This window comes from Geotrypetes seraphini, chromosome 10 (assembly GCF_902459505.1).
Source record: "Geotrypetes seraphini chromosome 10, aGeoSer1.1, whole genome shotgun sequence".
NCBI lineage: Eukaryota > Metazoa > Chordata > Amphibia > Gymnophiona > Dermophiidae > Geotrypetes > Geotrypetes seraphini.
The window spans coordinates 130,248,362-130,273,994 of NC_047093.1; the positions used below are offsets into that span (position 1 = coordinate 130,248,362).

The 25,633-nt window shown below is 41.0% G+C and overlaps 1 protein-coding gene across 1 annotated transcript in view; it reads left to right on the forward strand.

Annotated features, from left to right (window-relative positions):
- KIFAP3 (kinesin associated protein 3) overlaps positions 1-25,633 on the forward strand; it is a 151,070-nt gene that overhangs the window by 37,787 nt on the left and 87,650 nt on the right. The window contains exons 8-10 of the mRNA XM_033961530.1: positions 6,932-7,030; positions 7,991-8,169; positions 19,356-19,518. Of these exons, the coding sequence (XP_033817421.1) occupies positions 6,932-7,030; positions 7,991-8,169; positions 19,356-19,518 (441 nt within the window). The remainder of the gene's footprint in view (positions 1-6,931; positions 7,031-7,990; positions 8,170-19,355; positions 19,519-25,633) is intronic.

Here is a 25,633-nt window from a genome sequence, read left to right on the forward strand (position 1 = left end):
TCCAAGTGGCAGGACTCTCTTGTTTCAGGGCTCGAGAGAGTAAACCTTCGTTGGCGTCTCATCTGGATATAGCCAGATTCTTAAAGGAGGCATTACGGCTCAGGCCCCCCCCCCTCCGCGGTAAAACGTTTCCATCATGGAACCTTAATGTGTTTTTGCAAAGCCTCAGTCAAGCTCCATACAAGCTTCTGCAGGATGTGTCCTTGATGGATCTGTTGTTTTTACTTGTTGCTGTTACCTCAACGAGAAAAGTCTTGGAGCTACAGACTCTTTCTTGCAGAGAGCCTTTCCTCAAGTTCACAGAGACCGAAGTTTCTTTGCGCACTGTTCCATCCTTTTTGCTGAAGGTTGTTTTGGCTTTCTATGTCAATCAAGAAGTCAGATTGCCGGCCTTCCAGTCCACAGGTTCTAAGAAGAAGGACCTGATTCTGAAAAAGTTGTATCTGAGAAGCATAATCTTCTGATATCTTGAGGTCATCAATGAGTTCAGGCTATCTAACCATCTTTTTGTGTTCACTGGTCAGGCTAGACAAGGCGCACTGGATTCCAAGGCCACAGTCTCCAGATGGATCTGTAGGGTCGTTTAGTCAGCACATATTGCCTGTGGAAAACAGTCACCACTCTCTGTAAGGGCACATTCAACTAGAAGTGTGGCTTCTTTGTGAGCGGAAGCTCAGGTGGTCATTTGAATTTTGAAGAATAGGTCTCGTCCTTAGTTGCTAAAGGATTTGGGGCATTAAGACAGTTTAGAGCTATTTGAGATTTTTCTGGATGAGAAATCTTTACATACCTTAATGCATGCTTTTGTACTATCCAAAATGATGGTAATTTAGTCTATGTAGCAATAACAGAAGGGCAATTAAAGTGCTTACAAACAGTACAAAATACTGATTCGATTTTTAGGCCGTGCACATATTCGTGAACCTGGGCTCCCTCCAATTATTTCGCAAACCACTGAAAACCTGGCTTTTCTCTAATATATGGAAATTGCCATCGAAATAGAGATGCATGAACCTCTTAAGCTCTCAGACGCCTGCGTTAGCTAGATCATTGTCTGTAAGCCAACTAAGCAGGACAGAAGGTATCTTTCATTGAGCTTTGAGAGAGTTCATCAAAATGTTTTAAGATTTTATATGCAAGTAAAACTTAATGCAATGAAATAAAAATGCATTAAGAAAAGACAGAAAAACCGGCACTTAGCTTAGGTTGTTGCAGCCGGTATTCTGTTCTGCTGCTGATTATGTCCCAACGGACCCCGTTCCACCCGACTAGGGGCTTCTTCAGGGGTCCGATTGTTTCACTGAAATATAAAAGCATGCTATCAGAATTCTAACATATCTATTTAAAAGACAAACTAAAAGCCCACGGGTGCTTACAGAGCCGTTAAAGCCTTTCTTGAAAGTTGAAGAAATGGCGTTTGCAACCGCACAACGCCACGCATGCGCTTTAAATCCTGTCTACAGCTGATGCTAGAGCTAACAGCGCAGGCCTGTCTATTCATTAATGGGAACGAAGTTTTAATTCTTGCTTTTTGATAATGCTGTTTATGCTTAAGAAACAAGGAGGAAACTATTAAGACTAAAAGAAGGAGTTCCATTCCACCGATGTATTTAAACCCCTGGGTTTCACAGTGCCCGGCCGGAATATCCATCGGGACGTCCCTGCTTTTATTCCCTCTATTTATATGCTCCTGTAAATCTCTCTCCTTTCTCTTCTTATATGTTTAAGCTTTGTAAACCGTGCCGAGCTCCAGTTCCGTGAAGAAGATGCGGTATATAAACTTAAGGCTTAGTTTAGTGATCATGTGACTCCTTTGTATTTGAAATTCCACTGGTTACCAATGGAATTTAGGATTAAATTTAAGATTTTGAGGTGGGCACATAGAGCATTTTTTGAGTTACAACCGTTATATCTTTCTAACTTAGGGCTCCTTTTACTAAGGCATGCTAGTCGTTTTAGCGCACTAAACACTAACGCGTCCATTATATTCTACGAACGCGTTAGCACGCGCTTAAATGGCTATCGCGCCGTAGTGAAAGGACCCCTTGGCTTTATTCTATTCACCTAGGCAATTATTAAGATCATTGAATGATAACAGAGTCGGCTCATCTTACCTCAACCAGAAATTGTGCATTTTTTTTATCAAGTTCCAGTTTTATGGAATAGTTTGCCTGTAGAATTGAGAGAGGACGAATCTTTCCAAAATTTTAAAATTATTTTTTAACTGGCCTTTTTGAACTGATGGGTTGTGAATTTGGGACCTCAGTCTCCATTTATATATTCTTATATTTTTCATTTAATTTTATTAATTTAGATTGTTATATAATATTATGTATTAGGAATGTTACTTTTCTCTTCTCTTCTTTTCTATTTAAATGGAGTTGTTTTTATAGTTTTGATTTGAATTATATTGTAAATTGCTTTGATCCTTTTCTGGCTGTATATGCGGCATATAAAGATTTTAATAAACATAAACATTTTTTGGCCATTATTTTGGCCCAAAAATCTAGGTTTATATTTGAGTGTTTACAGTACCAGATGAATATTGTACATTTTACCTATGCTGCTGCTAATTTCCGTTAAATCCAGCTTTTCTGTGGTTGCATAGTAACATAGTAGATGACGGCAGATAAAGACCCGAATGGTCCATCTAGTCTGCCCAACCTGATTCAATCTAAAAATTTGTTGGGTTTTTTTTTTTTTTTTCTTCTTCTTAGCTATTTCTGGGCAATAATCCAAAGCTCTGCCCGGTTACTGTTTTTAGGTTCCAACTACTGAAATCTCCATCAAAGCTCACTCCGGTCCATCTACATCCTCCCAGCCATTGAAGCCCTCCCCAGCCCATCCTCCCCCCAAATGGCCATATACAGACACAGACCGTGCAAGTCTGCCTAGTACTGGCCTTAGTTCTTCAATATTTATTATTATATTCTGATTCTAGATCCTTTGTGTTCATCCCACGCTTTTTTGAACTCCGTCACCGTTTTCCTCTCCACCACCTCTCTCGGGAGCGCGCAATTCAGGCATCCACCACCCTCTCCGTAAAGAAGAATTTCCTAACATTGCTCTTGAATCTACCACCCCTCAACCTCAAATTATTGCAGTCAAAGCAGTTTACATATTATAAGTGACTTGCCCAGTTGCAAGGAGCTCCAGTGGGCATCGAACCCAGTTCCCCAGGTTCTCAGGCTGCTGCACTAACTTCTAGGCTAATCCAGTTCCTCCCCAAGAAATGATCGAGCACTGAATACTGAAAGAAAATGCAGTTTCTTTTAAGAACATAAGAATTGCCGCTGCTGGGTCAGACCAGTGGTCCACCATGCCCAGCAGTCCGCTCACATGGCGGCCCTCTGGTCTAAGACCAGCACCCTAACTGAGACTAGCCTTAATAGCGCACGTTCTTGTTCAGCAGGAACTTGTCTAACTTTGTCTTGAATCCCTGGTGGGTGTTTTCCCCTATAACAGCCTCCGGAAGAGCGTTCCAGCTTTCTACCACTCTGGGTGTAGAAGAACTTCCTTACGTTTTAATTTCTTAAGGGACATTGATGGTCAAAGCTAGGTTTTTTTTTCAGAAAATTAAAAATATTTTGGGCTGAAATTGTTTTTGGCTGTCACCATCACTTGAAATTTTCTAACTGGTTCCCAGTGCAGTCTTCCCACTGTACAAATGCAGAAAACCCATAATACCTCTCTACTGTGGTTTGCCATAATGACAGTGTTGTTTTGCATCTTTTCCTGGTTCTGAGAACACTGTGGATCTTTCTAGTGTTTTCCAGCAGCAGAGTGAGCAAAAGCCAAAATGAATTTAGGGAGGCTACCACAGGAATATTTCCAGTTTGAAATACTACATAAACACAGCTGCATTTGCATATTATACCACAGCCCTTACAAAGGACACACAGTCTGTGTGAAAAATCATGGCTCTGTTATAAGAGTCTTTAACAGCCTGTGGAGCTTGTATGAAATAAACTTTGTACAATGCTTCCATATTTTGTGAAGTTACTGGGAAAAATGAGTGTTTAGGACCATAGAAAATGATGGCAAATAAAGACCAGAAAGACTTATCCATACCATCTACTTTCCCTTCCTCTCCTTTAGAGATCCTGTGTGCTTATCTCATGTTTTCTTGGTCAGAAGCAGTCGGTCTCCACACATCCACCACCCTTATGTAAAGAAGTATTTCCTTAGCTTACTCTTGTGTCTAGCCCAGGGGTGGGCAACTCCAGTCCTCGAGGGCTGGAATCCAATCAGAAGTTAGGTCTCAAATGCATGCATTATTTACACGCGTATACATTTAGTGGCAAAAAAGGGCTAGAGGTGTGAAATTGCATGGTGCAGCTAAGCTTTTTGGGCTTGTCATGCTAGCTCAGGTAACGGCATCCACTGCTTTCACATAGTCTGGTAAATGGCCCATCAAAATGGACATTTAGGCCCCGTTTCTATAAAGGGCGCCTAAGTCATGCCTAAAGTTAGGCATGCTTTAGGCCCAATCTAAGTGGTTAATGAGCCAATTAAGGGTCTTAACAAACGATAATTGGTACTTAGGCATCCACTTAGACTCCACTTTGTAGACGCAGCCACAATTTCATGGATGCCCATGTTTAAAACTCGTGCCTAACTCAATAGGCGTGGGTGTGATTTGGGCAATGACTCAATTTGGGCGTCCTTTGATTCATTTACATAACACTAAGCGACCTAGGGCTTCCCTATGATGCCTATATTGTAGGCGAATGAAAACCAGGTCTACTTTTGAGCTTTGGGCTTCAAATAGATCCGAGTTCTATGGACGGAACTTAGGCACTCTTTGGACGTTCTTCCGGAACTTAGGCACAGTTTGGATGTCCTTAATGCGATCTGCTAAATAGCTCTCTGGGTTTTTATTTTTACTTTATTAAGCTCAAAATACATTTAATAAGGCACCACATAAACGGGGCACATCAAAACGGATATATTGCATGCAAAACCTTCTATTTTTGCTAATTAGAGGAAAAGATCCATTAACTGAAGCACAGCACCTGAAAAACATACTTTAGTTTTCTTGCTAAAAAGCTACCCTTTTTTTCTGACTAAACAGTGCTCCAATCAGCTCATTCTTGAAAGCACATGACAAAAATATATAGATTGCATACATAACTTCATTTGCAAAAGGTTAAAACCAGAAAAAAACAGTTACAGACCTTAGCATGGCTTCTACTTCATTGCAAATGGAGGTTTGCAGCTTCACAATGGTGACCTCCTGAGATTATCAAGGTGCACCTGCAAGGTAGAATGCCACAATTAAAATATGTGCTGGGATTTGAACCCATAATCTCTGGAAGAGGAGCACAGGGTTTTTACTTATTGAGCTATAGCGGCTTCCAGGCAGGTGTCTCTGACTGCCCTATGATACGATAGCTTAGGGATCTGCTAAGCTATCATATCACAGGGCAGTCAGGACACCTGCCTGGAAGCTGCTATAGCTCAATAAGCTATATAGGGCAATAACTGACTGTAATCTCTTTCAGTTCCTAAAATCTGAGCCCTATTGTGCTTTCTGCTCAGGAGCTATGCTGTGTCGAATACTGTATTTGCCTGTGTATTCCATGACCAACATTTTCATCAACTTTGTGGTCCCCCTGTGATACACCAATGATCTGAGTGGTATATTTGGATTCAGCACAAAAGGTTGTACTAGAAATATGACTTTTAGCTTGGCCGAGCAACTATCTTTTCCACAACCTGAAATAAAAGTTGATGGTTTTTTCACTATCTTCCATGGAATGAAAAAAGTGGTCCCCAATAACGAGGCCCCTAACTTTGGAAGAAGTTGAGATCCTGCTCTAAGACTTTTGCCCATATTCGTTGCATGTCCCATTGTACTTCCAGCAAAAATTTCCACTTCTGAGATGGACACGTGGGGAGGCCTAGACCACGTGACGTGGAATGGCCCAACAAAATTGGTTTGTAACAAACTTAATGGATGTCAATGAGATTGTAGATCAACAAACACAAGTGTGGAAGGACAATATCATACTAAATACAACTCTTTTCTATTCAAAAACACACTCCAAGGAAGAAGAGGATAAAGTGGAAATGAAGAGCAAAATCCCTGTCAGAGCGAAGGCTTCAAAAACATCTAAGCCAAATCAATGTGAAGGGGTATAAAGGAAAAAGCCTCAGAGCCCCCCCCCCCCAACACAAACACCTGCTAGGGTGAAACAAATGTGGGAAAATATTCTGGGGGTGAATCTTGTCATAGGCATAAAAACCATGTGCATACTTATCCCACACAATGGTAGATATATAGAACATTGTGTGGGATAAGTATACACATGTTTTTTCTTGCTCAAGTATTAAATCTGACAGGAATTTTGCTTTTCATTTCCACTTTATCCTCTTCTTCCTTGGATTGTGTTTTTGAGTAGAAGGGAGTTGTATTCAGTGTCAATGAGAATGTGCCATCCAGTGGGGAGAAGGAATCCTCAGCTCAGTGATGGAAGGGGGGAGAGCGGTCTGCCCCAGGCACCTGTTGGTGGAGGCGCTTGATACCCCTCCTCCTCTCCTCTTCCCATTCCTCCCCTTTTCTGCCCCCCCCATACCTCTAGCTGAAGAAGTTGTTCGCGGTAGTCAGCAACATGCTCTTCGCGACCCTGTTGCCTCTCCCACTGACGTCACTTCCGGGTGTCGAGCATAGGAAGTGCCATCGGAGGGAGAGCTGACGGGGTTGTGAGGAGCTTGTCGTTGACTGCTGCGAGCAACGACTTCAACTAGAGGTACGGGGCAAGGGAAGGGGTGCACACGCAGCAGATGGGATCGGGGAAAGGAGTAGGGGGGGAGGGTTGCGCGCAGCAGGCGGGAGCAGGGGAGGGGCGCAATCGCCACTGTCTCAGCTGCCATTAAATGTTTAGAATGTGAGCATTGTGTTTTCAGGTGTTTCCTTAACTGTGCTTACTCGACGAAGACCTAGAGAATCAAACGCTGAAAAAAGAGTATGAGAAAACCTACAAGAAGTACCAGGGGCTGGTTGTGAAACAGGAACAATTACTTCGAGGTACTTTGTGGCATTCTGAGGAGGAATTCCCCCTAACCCACAGGACTCCCATGAGGACCCCCCTCCAGCCCACGGGACTCTCACGAGGACCCCCCTCTGGCCCACGGGACTCCCACAGGGATGGAAGGCTTTGGAAGCAGGGTTCGTCCATATAATATAATGGACACGTCAGCCTTAGTAAAAGAGGAGGTTTATAAGTTAATTACCTGAACAGAAAACAAAAAAAGGGTTCCACCAAACAGATTCCACAAGGAAAACAGCAGCGCAAACACAAAAGAAACTGTGGAATTGATGATCCGGTCAGAAGTAATTGCTGCTTTTTATGGGGACAGGCGGGGATGGAGCTAATTCCTTGCGGGGATGAGTGGGGACGGAGAGGATCCTGACGGGGACGGGTGGGGACGGAGAGGATCCTGGCGGGGACGGGTGGGGACGGAGAGGATCCTGGCGGGGACAGGCAGGGATGGGTGGCATTTCTGTCCCCGCACAACTCTACTAATCTGATATACAGTTCCCCCTCCCCCCTTTTTTTTCTGCCTGTTTTTCTTAAATAATTGGTAATTTGTCAGTCTTATTGCTTTTGTTATAAGATAACTACTTTCTCAAGCTGTGCTCCAATTTCCTTATCGCAGTTTGTGTTCAGTTATTCTTAGATTTCTACCAAGGCTTTCATCTGGGCTGAATTTTTTCTACACTTGAGGCTCCTTTTACTAAGGTGCATTAGGGCCTTAACGCGCGGAATAACGTACGCTAGACCTTAATACCAGCATTGAGCTGGCGTTATTCTAGAAGCGTACCGCGCGGTAATTTAGTGCGTGCTCTAAAAACGCTAGCGCACCTTAGCAAAAGGAGCCTTTGGTCTTTATTTTCTCATTTAATACTGTGGTTTTAATTAGAAATTTAGAGAATGCGTGCCACCTTTGACCTCCCCCCCCCCCCTGTGTCTCTCTTCTCTGATAGTTGCACTTTATTTGCTACTGAATCTTGCTGAAGATACTCGAACTGAACTGAAGATGAGAAACAAGAACATTGTGCACATGCTAGTGAAGGCCCTGGATCGAGAAAACTTCGAGCTGCTTATCCTAGTGGTGTCCTTCCTCAAGAAGCTCAGTATATTTATGGAGAACAAAAATGACATGGTAGGTCCTGCAGTGTTGGCTGATTGCTGAGGGAAGAACGGGGCTGTGTTGACAGCGATTTGGTCTGTAAATCTACTGTGATGTACTGAGGGAAGGGAAGTGTCTGAAATGTCATGGAAAATTTTTAGGATGCTCTAATGCAGGGGTGTCCAACCTTTTGGCTTCCCTGGGCCGCATTGTCCGAAAAAAAATGTTCCTGGGGCCGCGCAAACGCCGCAGCAAGACAGAGGAGGGAGCCGGCAAGATGGTAAACACCCGGGGGCAGCAGAGGAAAACACTGCATCGCCCTCGACCGGGGCCGCACAAAATACTTCACTGGGCCGCAGGTTGGACACCCCTGCTCTAATGCTTCTGATAGAAGATAACTCCAAAAAGCAGCTTGAGTCAAATAAGTTCTCAAAGGGTGGGTAAACCCTCTTGATAACAGCACCTGAGCACCAATAAGAATAAATCAATATATAATTTAAATGTGTGAAACGGGGTGTCCTCAGTGTGTAGGGTCAGCGATAGGAGAAGACCTCCAGCGCTTAACATAGAAGGCACAGATTAACCAACCCGTGCCGGCACACCAGCACTGGACACCTCACGTGTGCTTAAAATAACTGACGTAGTGAATAACTTAAACGGTGATATAAATACTTTATAAATCACACAGGCGCTATAACAAGCGGGAGTCCCGCTAAGAGAACCCTCCCCCCAGCCAACTCCAGCAGGTAATAAACTCAGACTTAGCTTAATAATTGATCCATGGTCAAGACAGGAGAATATATTCACTGGGCATCCTGGAAATCAGGTTCAACCAGGCCAGGTTTCGGAGACAAAAAGTCCCTTCATCAGGAACCCGTTGCCAAACTGGAGGCAAAAGAATAACCAGCGTCGTCAGAATCGACAATCAGATGGAACGCCAAGCCAGCTGAGAGGAAGGCGAAGCAACATGAAGAAACACACTGCAAATGCAGATTTCTGTGTACAGTATATAGAAAATTAGGTAATGAAATGGAGCCTTCAAGACCAGCATACTTAGTTAGGATACTTGCAGTATTTATGCATCCCGTGTCCTGTTTCTTGTCTTTCTCATTTGTGGTAGTGATTATCTTAAATTTACAGGGCTCTTTCTTCCTCGTAATAATTCTGCTAATAATCTCCATCTCTCCTGCTTCTAACATTTAGACAAGTCCTCCTTACTGTGCATGATCTTCCTTTTCCAGGTATTTTTTTTCTCTATTCTAAGGATAATGGAGGACCTAAGGAAACATCTTGACACTCCCTGCTGTCACCTGAGCCCAGCTTCCTTCATTTCGACAGTTATCATTACATTACATTACATTAGTGATTTCTATTCCGCCATTACTTTGTGGTTCAAGGCAGATTACATCCAAACTAAAACAAGAATTACATTCAAAATATGAAGGAATAGAATAAGCGATGACATAAAATTTTTAAGGTAATAAAACGTTGGGTAAAGAGTTACCAACGGGAAGTAGAGGTCTTTAGGAGATAAGAATAGGGTGAATTATGGGGTTTTAGATAACGTTTTGTAAATATAAGAATATTAGAGAGTATTAAGGGTACAGAGAGTGTTGGATGTTGGGTTGGGATTGGTCGTACTGGATAGGTTTTATGTGTTTTTTGAAGAGTATGGTTTTAATATCTCTCTTGAAGGTTTTGTAGTTTGTAGTCGAAGATAACAGAGTGGTGATATGTCTGTCCAGTTTAGCTGCTTTGGAGGCTATTAGGTTGTCATAAAGTTTTTTTCGTTTGACATTTTTGGATGATGGGTGAGTGAATAGCTATCCTCACTGGCCATTTGTCTGATTCTCTCAGAAATGTGGCGGTAAACCTCTCAATCATTTGCCTTCTAAGACTAGACGGTCTTCTACTTTCTTGAACTTTTTAAAGCTGTCTTGGGCCCCTCTCTGATTTTTTTTTATTTTGCAAATCAGTCACCTCAACTGCTTCATTCTGGCAATTTTTGGAATCTAAGCTACTAGGGATGTCTCCATGGAGTTGCTAATGTTACTTTGTGATGGCCTTTTTCATTTCTTTTCACTCTCTTTAGCATGAGACTTGTGAAAGTCAGTATGATTTTTTGATGCACTTCTCTCTGTCCGTGGTATTTAATCCCCCTTTGAGAGAGACATTCCTGTTGGCCCTGGGAATGAATGTGGAGTTTTGCCACAGCATTTGGATTGTTAAAAATGGGTGTCTGGGGGGTGTAATTTTTTGTAAGTGATTTGAATATGTAGACCAGTGTTTTTTGGGTTTTGTTTTTTTTTTCAAAATCTTTATTCCTTTTAATTTCTTACATCAAGTGAAAATACATATTAAAAGACATTGTTTTCAACACACTTGAATGACATTCAAATACTCTTATAATATAAAATAAACATCCCCTTTTTTTTTTTTCCAGGATTTCCCCAATGAATATGCATTGAAAGCAGTGCATGCACATAGATCTCATGTATATTCATTGGAGAAATCCTGAAAACCCGACTGGATTGCTGCCCTCAAGGACCAGAGTTGCCCATGTCTGGTCTAGGCCAGGGATCTCAAAGTCCCTCCTTGAGGGCCGCAATCCAGTCGGGTTTTCAGGATTTCCCCAATGAATATGCATTGAAAGCAGTGCATGCACATAGATCTCATGTATATTCATTGGAGAAATCCTGAAAACCCGACTGGATTGCTGCCCTCAAGGACCGGAGTTGCCCATGTCTGGTCTAGGCCAGGGATCTCAAAGTCCCTCCTTGAGGGCCGCAATCCAGTCGGGTTTTCAGGATTTCCCCAATGAAATATGCATTGAAAGCAGCGCATGCACATAGATCTCATGCATATTCATTGGGGAAATCCTGAAAACCCGACTGGATTGCGGCCCTCAAGGAGGGACTTTGAGACCCCTGAGTTAGATGGACAGACTGTTTGAATGTTGACTTTTTGGGGAGAGTTAACTAGTTTTAAAAAATCAATACTTTTCCCCCCCTTACCACCACCTGCATAGACTGGATAAATTGTGTTCAGCTCTCAAGTTGCCTGGGCAAAATGTATTCAGTGAAGAATAAAAAGCATTTTGAGCATCTCAAAACCATGACTTCAGTTCAGTCCAATAGCCCTAATCAGTTAAACTTATCCAAATGACTGGTTGTGCTGTAGGGCTGACTTAAATTTAACGGGATAGCTTTACCCAGTTAACTTTAGCTGACTGTTTTCATTATCGTGGTAATAAGATAAAGACCTCCAATTAACTTTTCTATAAATGACACCGCTGACTATGCTGAGAGGATACTAATCAAAAGTGCCCAGTTTAAGGAAAAATCATCAGGTTACTGACAGTGTTATCACCGATAATTAAAGCAAAATGACATGCTGTTTGCCCTCTGATTATTACGTAAGAAATAAGTACTCGCAGATATCTTGAAGGATCTCGTGGTAATTTTCTAGCAAATATAAGGTGGATGATTTTGACATGCAATTTGAGGGTGAACAGTGCTCAAAGAGTGCCCATTTCAGGAAATAATTTTAAATATCGCCTGTCAGTAGTCGTGACTCCTCTGCTGGCTAGCGGATGCACCTTTTGGATTCTGTAGACAGATATTCACAAGATGTTTTTTAGTTTACATTCATCATCTTCCCCTGTTTGGGCTGCATTGCGTCATTGGCGTTGGTAACCTCTGTTCGCTCTCAGAAAAGCATGTTTAGTTTGTAAAGAGCCTTTCCCTCTGGCATGCTTCATTTGGAGCTAATCTTGCATATCAAAATCTGCATCATTACTTTATTGGTTTCAAACGGCCGTGCACTGCACTTTTCTTCTTTCTCCCATGCCTTTACCCACTGTAAGTGAAAGTAAGTGGAACTGGGTTTTCTTTCTTTGTTCCTAAAATCCCAGCAGCTTCATTTCCCCCTTAATGTGATTAGATTTTCTTGTGAAATTTCCATTGAAAGCTCATTTTATCTCCCTTTATTTTGCCTTGCCTATTGGTTTAATCAGAATTTTTACACTGCCTAATATTCAATCTCTCAGTCAGCTCCACTGCACCTTTCTTGGGCTGTTTTTAGGTCAAATATTTTTATTGCTTTGTCAAAAAACATAGAAGTACAGTGGAATACAAATATGCATCCCTAAAACAAAAGAAAAACCTAATATGCATGAACAGAGATCACTCAATGTATGCTGGACCCCGACCTATCCCATTACATCCCAGCCACCTTGTACCAGAACTTAAACAAAATCACCGAACAAGGAGAGGTGGAGGCTAAGTTGGATTCTTGTTTGAGGGAGGTGAAATTATGGATGTCTAATCTTGGTTAAATGTGAATAAGACCGAGGTGTAGATTGTGAGTCATAGTAAGAAAGAAACTTACCCTACCACCTTGAATGTGCAGAGAGTCCAATTAAATGTGAAGAATGAGATGACAGTATACGTTTTGACTCTGCTTTGTTGATGGGAAAACAAATTTTGAAGACAAAATTCAAGGAGAATATGCACGTTCTGCATAGACTGGAACCGATGTTAAATTACATTACATTACATTACATTAGGGATTTCTATTCCGCCATTACCTTGCGGTTCAAGGCGGATTACAAAAGGTTAGTTTAAAAAAAAAAAACAGAGTTACAATGATTAGCTAGAGAGGTAAGTTGTAGATCTTATAAACATTTAGCAGGTTGTTGAGGGTGAGGTGGTTTGTAAAAGAGTTAATAGGTGGTCATAGTGGGAGTTCTTTTGTTATTATTAGTGCAGTAGTGGGTAGATCAAGTGTCAGTTTTAGCGGTCGTGATGTTATTGCTGCTTCAGGAATTTCTTGAAAAGTGTGGTTTTTATTTCTTTTCTGAACGTCCTATAGTCTGTAGTGGTCATCAAGAGGTTGGAGATCTGGTTGTCCAGCCTTGCGGCTTGGGTGGCTAGGAGGCCGTCGTGTAGTTTTGTTCTTTTTACTTCCTTGATTGGGGGGGGTATGAATGGGGCGTGCGTTTTTCTTTGTCTTGTAGTGGGTGCTTGTATGAGGCGATTGTTCAAGTATGATGGACTGTCTCCGTGTAGTGTTTTGAATAGTATGCAGTAGAATTTGAATTGGATTCTTTCTTGGATTGGAAGCCAATGTGAGTTGATGAAGGCTTCAGTGATGTGGTCATGTTTTTTCAATGAGTAGATGAGTCTCAAAGCTGTATTTTGGATTGTTTGGAGTTGTCTAATCGTAGTTGCAGGGCAAAGAAGGAAGAGGATGTTGCAGTAGTCCAATATCCCTAGTATTAGGGATTGTACTATAAGTTGGAATTGTGTTCTTTCAAAGAATTTTCGGACTTGTCTCAGATTTCTCATGATTGCGAATGATTTCTGAATTGTTTTATTTATTTGCGGTTGCATAGTGCAGCATCTGTCTATGGTCATGCCAAGTAGTTTTATGGTGGTTTGGATGGGATATTTGATTGTGTTTATGTCTAAGTTGGTTGTGGTTTGGATCTTGTCATTTTCGAGAAGGATGAATTTGGTTTTGTCTTGGTTGAGTTTAAGTTTGTGATTTTTCATCCAGGTTGTGACTGTTTCAAGTGTTTGGTGTAGTTTGTCTGTCATGGTAGGTTTAGAGTGATCGTATGGGATGAGGATGGTGATGTCATCAGCATAACTATAGGTGGTTATGCCCATATTGTCCAGATGCGTTCCTAGAGAAGCAGTGTAGAGATTGAAGAGGGTGGGGGATAGTGGAGATCCTTGTGGTACGCCGCAGGGGTTTGACCAGGATTCTGATTTTTCTTTGTTTGATTTTACGCTGTAGGTTCTGAGTTTTAGGAATCCTTCAAACCAAGAGTATACTTTTTCTGAGATGCCTATTGCGTCTAAGATCTGTAGAAGGATGTTGTGATCCACTAAGTCGAATGCCGCAGTTAAGTCCAGTTGTATGAGAAGCATTTTTTTTTTCCTGTGTTAAGGTGTTGTCCCTATGACTTTAGATCAGTAGGACAAGGATTAATTTTGCCAAGATTAGATTATTGTAACTCACTTTACCTTGGTATACCTCAGACAAAGTGTAAAGCAGGGGTGTCCAACCTGCGGCCCAAGGGCCGCATGCGGCCCCGTGAACTATTTTGTGTGGCCCTGATTGAGGGCGATGCAGTGTTTTCCTCTGCTGCCCCCGGGTGTTTACCGTCTCGCCGGCTCCCTCCTCTGTCTTGCTGCAGCGTTTACGCATTTGTGCGGCCCCAGAAACATTTTTTTCGGCCAATGCGGCCCAGGGAAGCCAAAAGGTTGGACACCCCTGGTGTAAAGCGTTGCAATTATTAATGAATTCTGCAGCAAGATTGATTACAAGCACGCCTACTTCGGCTCACATTACACCAATTTAAAAAAAAATTACATTGGTTGCCATTAAAACAAAGGGTTTAGTACAAAGTGATGTCTATAGTACATCAAGTTTTGTATCAGACTGCCCCTATGTGCTTTCAAACACTATGGGAAATATATTGACCAGGCAGAGTACTACGATCTGAGGGGGAATGAAACTAGAGAATTGGAAGTGCACTATGCTATATCGAAGGCTGCAGTGTTCTCTATAGCGGGTGTGAAATTATGGAATGCACTACCAGGACACTTACGACTTTGTACTGATCGCGCGAATTTTAAGAAGACATTAAAAATGCATTTATTTGTTAGCGCGTTTATATAATATCGAGGGGTAAACAGCTGTAATGTGTTATCGGCGGATGGTTAAGAAGAAGTAAAGAATGAAGAATGGTTTTCTACATGTATTGTTATATTTTGATTGTATGGATGTTTTTTGGGAAACCGCTTAGTTTTAGGCGGTATAGAAGATTTTTTTAAAATAAATAAATCAGTGCATTTCTCCCTCTCATCTCTTTCTGGAGGGAGAAATGGGGCTGGAGAGAAGTGATAGAAGGAGAAATATGGGGCAGGTGGGCAGGATGCCACAATTGGTAGGATACGGCAGTCCGGTAGGATATGCCACATTTGGTCTTCTTACCAATTTCCACTGTATCTGCTGCAAAGCTGTATTTGGCATGCTACCAGGCTATCTTACCCCTCATTTTACCCTGAGTTACATTAATAAGAGCTCTGGAAGAGTACACTTGTTTGCATATCCCTCAATAAAATCCTGTCATTACGAAAGGTTCCTCGACAGAACCTTTTCTTTTCAGGCAGCCACACTGAATACATGGCTTGCCAAAACTGCGTTAGAAGCTTCATCTTGATTTTAGAAAACAGATAAGAACTCAATTATTCAATAGACTGGCCACCTAATGTCTCTTATTACTTACTTATCATTTTTATCTCATTTTAAATTGTTTGTATCTTCCCACTGTAAGCTTTTAACTTTGCCGAAATTTTAGATGCATGTAGGGAAAAAGAGCTCAATGTTCAGCTACAAAATGGGGGGATCATTGCTAGGGGTGAGCAACCTTGAAAGAGACCTGGGGGTGATGGTGGACACAACATTGAAAGCATCGGCACAGTGTGCAATAGCCTCAAAGAAAGCGAACAGAATGTTGGGTATCATTAAAAAGGGTATCACAACCAGGACGAAGGAAGTCATCATGCCGCTGTATCGTGCAATGGTGCGCCCGCACCTGGAGTACTGTGTCCAGTACTGGTCGCCATACCTCAAGAAGGACATGGCAGTACTTGAGGGGGTCCAGAGAAGAGCAACTAAACTGATAAATGGTATGGAAAACTTTTCATACGCTGACAAGTTGAAAATGCTGGGGCTGTTCTCCCTAGAGAAGAGGAGACTTAGAGGAGACATGATAGAAACCTTCAAAATCCTGAAGGGCATAGAGAAGGTAGACAGGGACAGACTCTTCAGACTGTGGGGAACCACAAGTACTAGGGGTCACTCGAAGAAACTGAAAGGGGACAGGTTTAGAACAAATGCTAGGAAGTTCTATTTTACCCAGAGGGTGGTGGACACATGGAACGCGCTTCCGGAGGTTGTGATAGGCCAGAGCACGCTACAGGGGTTCAAGGAAGGTTTAGATAGGTTCCTAAAGGATAAGGGGATTGAGGGGTACAGATAGAAGTAGAGGTAGGTTATAGAAATGGTCAGGAACCACTTCACAGGTCATAGACCTGATGGGCCGCCGCGGGAGCGGACCGCTGGGCGAGATGGACCTCTGGTCTGACCCAGTGGAGGCAACTTCTTATGTTCTTATGATTGATGTGAACCGCCTAGAACTCCCGGGTATGGCGGTATATAAAAAATGAACTATTATTATTATTGTACCAATTGTTGTAATGTGAATCTGAATACTAACATGTATCAGCTGAGAAGAGTAATTCCTGAATCATTTGATGAGCTTGCCCAGTTTAGTAGTCAAATAACACACATCCCGTAGCTAGCAGCCAGCTGAAATAACAGTTGAGGTTGGAAGCTGTTGGAGAACATTTGAACCCTAAACAGCTGCTTTAGTGTCTCTCGGTGCTTTACTTCGAACAGCTCTTCATAGCATCTGTTTTGACTTTTTCTCTCCAAAATCAAAACTAGCTGCTCCTTATTTACATTCTGCAAATCTGCTCCTTTTCCACCACTTTGAATTTTCTCCTCTTTGGACATCTCCACCTTCATTCATCATTCGCAGCTACTGCACGCTTGTTTTCTTCTCTAATCCCCTCTCTTCCACCCTGTTTGTTTTATCATCCCTTTTCTCAAAGTCTTTCCTTCCATTGTTGGTTTTCTCCCTTAAGGAAGTTTACTTTGACCTCTCTTGAAATCTTCCATATTACAGCTTCTTGAAAAGTCGTATATTTGACTTCTGTATTATTTTTCCACTGTCATTTTCTGCTTGATCTGGTCAGTCAGATTGTGTGTTTCATGCCGTAAACTGCACCTGTTTTGTGCCTCTGCGTAAATTTGCTTCCTCGGCCTGTCATGTTTCATGTTTATTCAAATTTGATGCAAACGCTTATAACATAGTTTCAAAGCGAATTACAAATATAAAAAAGGGGTAATAAGAACATTTCACACAAGGACTGTAGCAGAACGTGACTTGGGGGTGATCATTAGCGAAGACATGAAGACTGCCAATCAAGTGGAGAAAGCTTCGTCCAGGGCTAGACAAATCATGGGCTGTATCCGTAGAAGTTTCGTCAGCCATAAGCCCGAGGTCATAATGCCATTGTACAAGGTGAGACCCCCATCTGGAATACTGTGTACAATTCTGGAGACCGCATTATCAAAAAGATGTGCAGAGAGTTAAGTTGGTTCAGCGAATGGCCACCAGGATGGTCTCAGGTCTCAAGGATCTCCCATATGAGGAACGACTGGGTAAGTTGCAGCTGTACTCACTCGAAGAACGCAGAGAGAGGGGAGACATGATCAAGACATTCAAATATGTCATGGGCCGTATTGAGGTGGAAGAAAATCTCTTTTTTCTTAAAGGACTCACGGCAACAAGAGGGCATCCATTGAAAATCAGAGGTGGGAAATTTCATGGCGACACCAGAAAATATTTCTTCACCGAAAGGGTGGTTGATCGCTGGAATAGTCTCCCACAACAGGTCATTGAGGCCAGCAGCGTGCCAGATTTTAAGAAAAGATGGGATTGGCATGTGGGATCATGGAGGTAGTTAGGGGGTGGGTCAATAGTGGGCAGACTAGATGGGCCGTGGCCCTTTTCTGCTGTCATTTTCTATGTTTCTATATTAACAAAAATAGACAACCTTACAGAAAACAATGGGGAAAGGGAGTGGAACTCCAAAATTTTTGAGAAAGAAAACATTGAAGGGTCAAACAATTTGGAGGGGTTAAAAGCAGAAGCATATATGTTTAAAAAAAGACCTATAAAAATAAGTTTGGTGACTTTTAATTTCCGAAGGCATCTTTAAAAAGAAACATTTTGAAAAAACTTTTAAACTTATCTAGAGCTGTTTCTCCTCTAATATATCATGGCAAAGAATTCCGTAATTGAGGCGCAGCTATCGAGAATATTTCTGTTCGTCTCGTGCTGATAACTTTAAGAGATGGTACTGAAAAAAGGTTTTGGTCAGAGGACCACAGAGTTCTGGATGGAGTATAAGGGATCATTAACTGTCCAAAAAGGTACGCAGATTAGATTGGTGGATCTTTAATGCTATTTTATTGGTAAGACGATGGAGTATTGGCAACCAATGTGCATTTTTTTAAGAGAGGTGTTACATGGTCGTACTTTTTCAAATTTGTTATGATTTTTATTGCCGTGTTTTGGATAAGTTGGAGTCTCCTTATTAGTATTTTATTTAACCTTTGACCATTTATTTGACCTTCCTTTCTATTTTATTTGCTTGTACTTGTGTCTGTTCTTACCTCAAGCTCTGGAACTTAGCTCTGTCTTATCCAGATTCTACTTCTTTTCTTCTCAGACACTTACCACATGGATAGTTTTAAAGTGGCATTTGTGTTACTTTAGGTGCTGTGTGGTGTATCCAGTTCTCTTCATTCACTGCTCTGGAAGGAGCTTTGCCTATATCAGGGGTGTCAAAGTCCCTCCTCGAGGGCCGCAATCCAGTTGGGTTTTCAGGATTTCCCCAATGAATATGCATGAGATCTATTAACATACAATGAAGGCAGTGCATACAAATAGATCTCGTGCATATTCATTGGGGAAATCCTGAAAACCCGACTGGATTGCGGCCCTCGAGGAGGGACTTTGACACCCCTGGTCTATATCCTTGTTCTCTTCTGGAAGCAGGGAAGATATAGAAGGTGGAAATCGAACATAACAGCATCATAATCATATCCAGTGGAGGAAAGTGAAATTGGAAGACAGGGAAAAAAAGATGATGGGAATGGAATAGCAAAGGGAATCAGTAAAAAGGACAGAAGAAGGAGAGAGTTGCAGGAGGAGAAACAAGTTGAGGGGCGAGGTTCTGGGAATATTTAGGAAAAAGAAAGGAATGGTGGAGGAAGAGGAATAAACTAGAAAATGGAACAGGAGAAAGAAGGTTTAAGAGGATTATTGTTTGCGTTGTGTAAATCCACCTGTGTAAAAATAGGCCAGTATTTTATAAAAGGTTAGATAAATAAATGTTCTTGTTAGAAAAATCTTGTTTATTCAGCAAAATGGTTAATCAGGCAAGGTTTTGGAAGCAGGGGTGCTGAAAAATTGGTAGTGTACCTGTACTTTGCACAAAAGATGTTTGACAGTGTTGGCAGATTCTAGGATTTTCTGTTGTTCCATAGCTTTACTTTGACTTTATTTACAGGCAGAAATGGATATCATTGAAAAATTGTCTACAATGATCCCGAGTGAGCACGAAGATTTATTGAATATCACCCTTCGGCTGCTGCTCAACCTCTCCTTTGACACAGGCCTGAGAAACAAAATGGTGCAGGCTGGTCTGCTGCCCAAGCTCACTGAGCTGCTCAGTAAGTTGAAATGCATTTCATGTACGAATTCTCCCAGATAAGAAGCCAGAGGTGGCACAACATCATTTTGGCCAGAGAGGCCAAACAAACCAATCTGCGGCCCCACCCAAACTCTCTAGTTACTGATGTTGTGATGGGCAAAATATTGGTGGGACCATGAACCTAGAGAATGACACGGTGACAAAATTCATCACCGTTCCCATCCCCGCGGATAACCGCGGGAAATAATCCCATGTCATTTTCTAGTGTCTATTTCAACCTCGGTCCTTCTACACCAGCATCCTTCAAAGCAAAGCTTGCGGGTCGGTGGTTGTGCCCAATTATACTCTGATTCTTCCCTCTCTCCTTAAAGAATGACATGAAGATGGTTTCCCACGGTTATCCGCGGGGACGGGAACGATGATGAATTTTGTCACCGTGTCATTTTCTACATGAACCCTGTGGCTCGCCCCACTCAACTGCCTATGTAATGACTAGCATGAATGGAGGGACATTTGCAGGATCTTGCTGAGCTGCGACCATACTGCTTGCTCATGCTATAAGTGGGAAAACGAGCACTGGCAACAGAGCAGCTGCTTATAGGATCTCACTGTGCTGTTATTGTCTCGCATACTATCCTGTGTCAAGGCTGGAGAGCATGTAGTGTAAATGTAGACACCATTGCCAGTATAGGTCAACAGTTCTGTTGTCTGTGTTCTGCTGTTACTTTATAAAGAAATTCAGCTATTTGACAGAAGCGCTCTGATTTAATTATAGCCTTCCCCTACCTGATCCCACTAGTCTTGTCACAGTTCTGTGTTTGTAGAACACACATGTTATCCTATACTTACATCCGATATCCTTGTTAGATCCCTCTAGAGCAGTGGCCTCAAACTCCAACCCTTTGCAGGGCCACATTTTGGATTTGGAGGTACTTGTATGCCTCAGAAAAAAATAGTTAATGTCTTATTAACCTTTTCCTATCGTGTGTCCCGATGACGGGACATTCCAAAAATATTGTTGCCATCATATGTCCCATGGCATGGGACATACAGTAGACCTTCTACCTATCATTTGTCCCGTCTATTTATTACCAAGTAGTTTGGAGTCTGAGTTGGATAATGATTCGGACTTTGATGCAGAAAATGTAGCGGGCAGTAGCGATAATTACGATTGGAACCAGCGTCACGTAAAATTTATTATGATAGGAAAAGGTTAAAGAAATGGCAATTTTGCATGAAGTAAAACTCTTTCTAGTTTCTAAATCTTTCCTTTTGGCTAAGTCTTAATAATAATATTGCAATTTATAGCTAAAGAGACATATGATCAAGAAACGGTTTTATTTTACTTTTGTGATTATGATAAACATACCCAGGGCCTCAAAATAGTACCTGGCGGGCCGCGAGTTTGAGACCACTGGTCTAGAGCTAGAATCGAGATGGTTAACATCCAGGATCCCAGTGTTCACCCTGTTCCAAGAGTCATCTATGGTATAATTAAACAGGGAAATGCGGAATATTTCAGCTTTCATTTTACTATGAGCAATGAGAATATCCATCTCCTTATATCTAACCCAAATATAATTACAAATAATAAAATATGAAGGAAAATTATTATAATTTAATTAGCTGATTCTGCAGTTTGTTCCTTAGTGCACTGATTATACCCTAAGTAAAGGCCAACCTGTAATCAAGAACTTTGAAACGAGCTTGACTTAACTAATTGCACTTCTGTGGTACTTTTGGTTTTGTGACTCAGTCCTAAAGACCGAGCATGCTCATTACTGAATGCACATATTTGGGATTCTGTGGGATAATATCTTAGTCTTCTCTCTTTCCTTTCCTGAAATTCAAAATGTATGTGAGAAAGAAAGAACCTTCAGTTGCTCTCAGATGGTTTTGAACTGAACAATCGATGTTTTTCAAACTCCTTTGTGGGAGGGAAAGTGAATTGAAGATGGCATATCAGAATGTTACTTAGATTCTAAAGTGCATTTTATATGAAATCCTTTTTATTGATTATAAAGAAGTACAAATGCTAACTGCAAAACAAGAAATGCCGTACAAAAGAAATCACTGAAAATTAGTATACAACATTCAAAGAATAAAACCCTTCTCAGCCTACCCCCATAGACTAATCTTCGGTCTAAAGAAGTTCGATCACGTGACGCAATACTTCAAACAGCTACACTGGCTGCCGATGGAAGCTCGTGTAAAGTTTAAGTTCCCCTGCCTCTGTTTTAAAGTTTTCTACGGTCTAACCCCTAAATACATCACTGACCTATTCTCCTTCTCAGCCAACAAACACAAGAGAAGCTCCCACTCGCACTTCGTTTCTCCCCCGGTTAGAGGATGCAAACTAAAAAAACACCATGAGCATCTTCTCTCACATCAGGCTGCTCTATGGGGTAAAGACCTAGAACAACTCCTATTGCCCACCACTTATGAGGTATTCAGGAAATGCCTCAAAACTCACCTATTCCTGAAATACCTAGACAGCTGACCCACTTCCCTCCTTCCCCTCTCTTGCCCTTTCTCCCCATTGTTCCCACATCCCTTAAGTTAACTCAACTTGTACCCCACTAATCTTCTGTAAACCGCATAGAACTTAACGGTGTTGCAGTATATAAACTGTTATTATTATTATTATTATTATATGTATTCAGCTGGGTAGTACAGTGTTACAAAAGCGATCAAAGAATTGACCCCTTAGGTCCACAGAAGGGTAAGAAGTCCAGAACAAAAAAGACTGTGGAACCTGATGTTGCTGATGATGGCTTTATTAAGAGAAACAGTAAATCCACAAATTTGAAACTGTAAAGTTCATCCACAATTTCAGTTAATGAAGAGGACCTCACACGGTCCATGTTTCTACCTTTAAAGTCTTCCTCAGGGGTCCTATGGGTATGAATGCATCAATATAAATTAGTATACAGATTGGGCATAAATAGATGTGATTTAGTGTATCATGAAATGTGAAAGATCCAAAATCTCTAGTGCCAAACAATGGACATGCCGGGTGACCAAGGTGAACAGAATCTTAGTGTGTAACAATAGAACTGATTGGTGACTTGAAGTGATGGTGAACGGGAAGAATGGTGAGTATGGTGATTAAACAGTGTGAAAAGTCTAGTCTTCCAGTATGGACTAGATGAATATGTGATTACAAGCAACTTGTACTAAGTGGCCATAGTGGATGGAACTGGCGCTGAAGGGGGTGGACTATGAAATGATATGACATACCCGATTGGTCTCTCCAAAGAGTTTTGTGGATGTGGCAACCTCCGCCCTTGAGAAAGCAAAAAAAAAAAATGCTGATCTTAAAATGATAAATAATATCAGATTAAAACTACACATTTAAAAACTGGTTCCACAATAAAACTAAAACGTGTGGTATTGTATAATAAAAGATGAAATTAACTTGAAACACATGAAGAACATAAACCCAACCAATCTGTGGGAGGAGCATCGAAATTATCTATAGCTGAACATATAATGTATGATGAGCTATTGTTCAACAATAGTATATGGACCATGAAATCAAAATGAAAATGTTCTAATATATTTATTTATGGGCTAAGACAAACGGCCAAATTGGAGAATAAAATTAGCACCCTTTGCAAAAAAGTAAGAATCTTTACTTAATATAAAAATCAAAGCAAAACGGCCCAAGTTTTTGACAGGTCCACGCTCAGACTAGAAGCCTTTTGCACTGTCAAAGAATTAGTGGTTAAAACCCAGTATTGCATAGTCGTTTACAAAGCTTCTAGCTTGAGCGCAATGATCAGCAATCATCAAGTAGAATGTATAAGTTCATAATCTTATCTGATGTAGATCTAAAACAAAAGAACTCCTGACACCTCCAACAAGGACCCTGTTTGGTAATCTTATTCAGGGATCAATCGCCGTCTAATATCCATGCCAAAAATTAATTGTTACTGGGCTGAGGGTGGAGACCTACTGCAGTTTATAAAAGTGATAATGCTGCTATGGAAAAAAAATTTACCAAAAATCATGATGTTCAAGGATTACTCAACCAAAGAAACTTTATTAGACATTTTAAACAAAAAAAGCAACACAAACCCCAAAATGACATGAAATGTTGAAATCCCTAAAGAAAAATATTAAAGTTCTTAATTTGTAAAATATATAATCCCTATAATCGTTTCAAAAAGATCTTCAATACTTCAAGCCAAAATTACGGTAAATGCTGCTTCATTTAGACCCCAGGAACCCACAGTTCTTAATTGATGGATCCAATATTGTTCCCTTACAGTAAGACAGTAATTTCTATCCTCTCCAAGTAAAGATTCACTTACTTGTTCACTATCACAAACAATTGTCTCTGGTCAAACATATGACCTACTTGTAAAAAGTGTTGAACAAGAAGGCTGTCATCGTTATAGTACTAAGTCTTGCTCTGTCGCTCACTAATTCTTATTGATCTGTTAGTGTGTCCAATATATATTTTCTTACAAGGCCACAATTAATATACACCACGAATGATGATTCACATGTTGTATACAATCTTAATGAATAAATCTTAGATGTAAAAGGATGAACCCATTGAGAAATGTCTAGTGAAATAGTGCAGGCTTTGTAATAATAATAATAACAACTTTATTTTTGTATACCGCATTACCATGGAAGTTCTATGCGGTTAACATATGAAGAGACTGTACATTTACAGTGAAGTTACATTTTTTTTTTTGGGGTATAGCTACATTTACATTGTAGTGTTCACAAGGACAATGAAGTCCACTATGTAACTCAGAATTATCTCATAATGCATATTGAACTACACTATATCTCATATTACGGCCCCTAGAATATGCGGGGCAGGGGCTGGTTTTGAATGACATTCTAAAACATGGCAATGATGGCGAAGAATCTTTGCCACTTGTGCCGCCAAGATTGACTGTTTTAACACAAACATACTGATCTATTTCCTGTCTTCCAAAAGTAGAACTCAACAATAGATCTCTGTTTGCATACAATGCCCTATGCTAGATCTTCTTGATTATTTCTAATGGATATTCCCTGGTGGAAAATTTTTGTAATAGGAATCTTAGCTTCTGTTTTAAACTGGGTCTCCTGAATACAAATACGTCTTATTGTCAAAAAACTGTCTTATAGGCAAATCTTTCAATTTCTGTGGATGACAACTGGAATAATGTAAATAGTTGTTCCGGTCAGTAGGATTGTAAAAAACTGTAGTCACCAATTTGGAATCCATTTTAAACACTAAAATATCAAAAAATGATGTTTGAGATTGACGACAATTCATAGTAAATTTCAAATTATTGTCCAAAATATTCAACCAGATTACAAATTGTTCCAAATCCAATTGAGAAGAAGACCAAACCAGAAAAATATCATCTATGAATCTGAGCCACAGTTTGATGTTAGACCACCAGTGAGCAGAATATAAACATGTTTCCTCAAATTGAGAAAGGGAAAGAAGGTACCAGGCCTCGAGGCAAAGCAAAATCAACAAAGAGAGGCACTGGAGATGTCGCATCCAACCTGTGGTCACTGAGCCTTTATTATTTGCAGTTTGTATCAAAGTTTCATAACAAGTCTTAAAATAAGGAAAGTTCCAACAAAAATGATGAAGTCCAGACTAGGATCCAAGTTTCGGCGATACCATTGCCTTCCTCAGGGGACAAATTCGAACTTGCAGAGCTCCTCAAAGTGTGTGTGTGAACGCGTCGGCGTCTCTCCATCCAAAACGAAATGTATCCTCCTATTGTGGAGGCAGGCTGAGGTGCCTATTGTTAAAATGTGGCGCAAAGAACTGTTTACTTTGTTAAAGTTTGAATATTTGGATGTAAAAAAGGGTGGTTTGGGTCAATGGAGGAAATTCAAGGGGGGACAGTCTGTCCCCCAGAGCGAGAAGTTCCCTTTTGAACTTCTGACACTAGTACTGGGAAGGGTAGGAAGAGGGGATAGGTTGGGTTGGGTGGGGGAGATTTCTTTGGTTGGTTGAGATGTCTTTAAGTCTCTGTGAAGGAACCACACGGTGGACTTTCTTTCAGCTGTATTTTGGTCAGGATGTGAAAAGACTGTGAAAAGATGATTAGAAAAATAAAATCACTAGACAACAAAGGTAGGAAAAATGATTTTATTTTCAATTT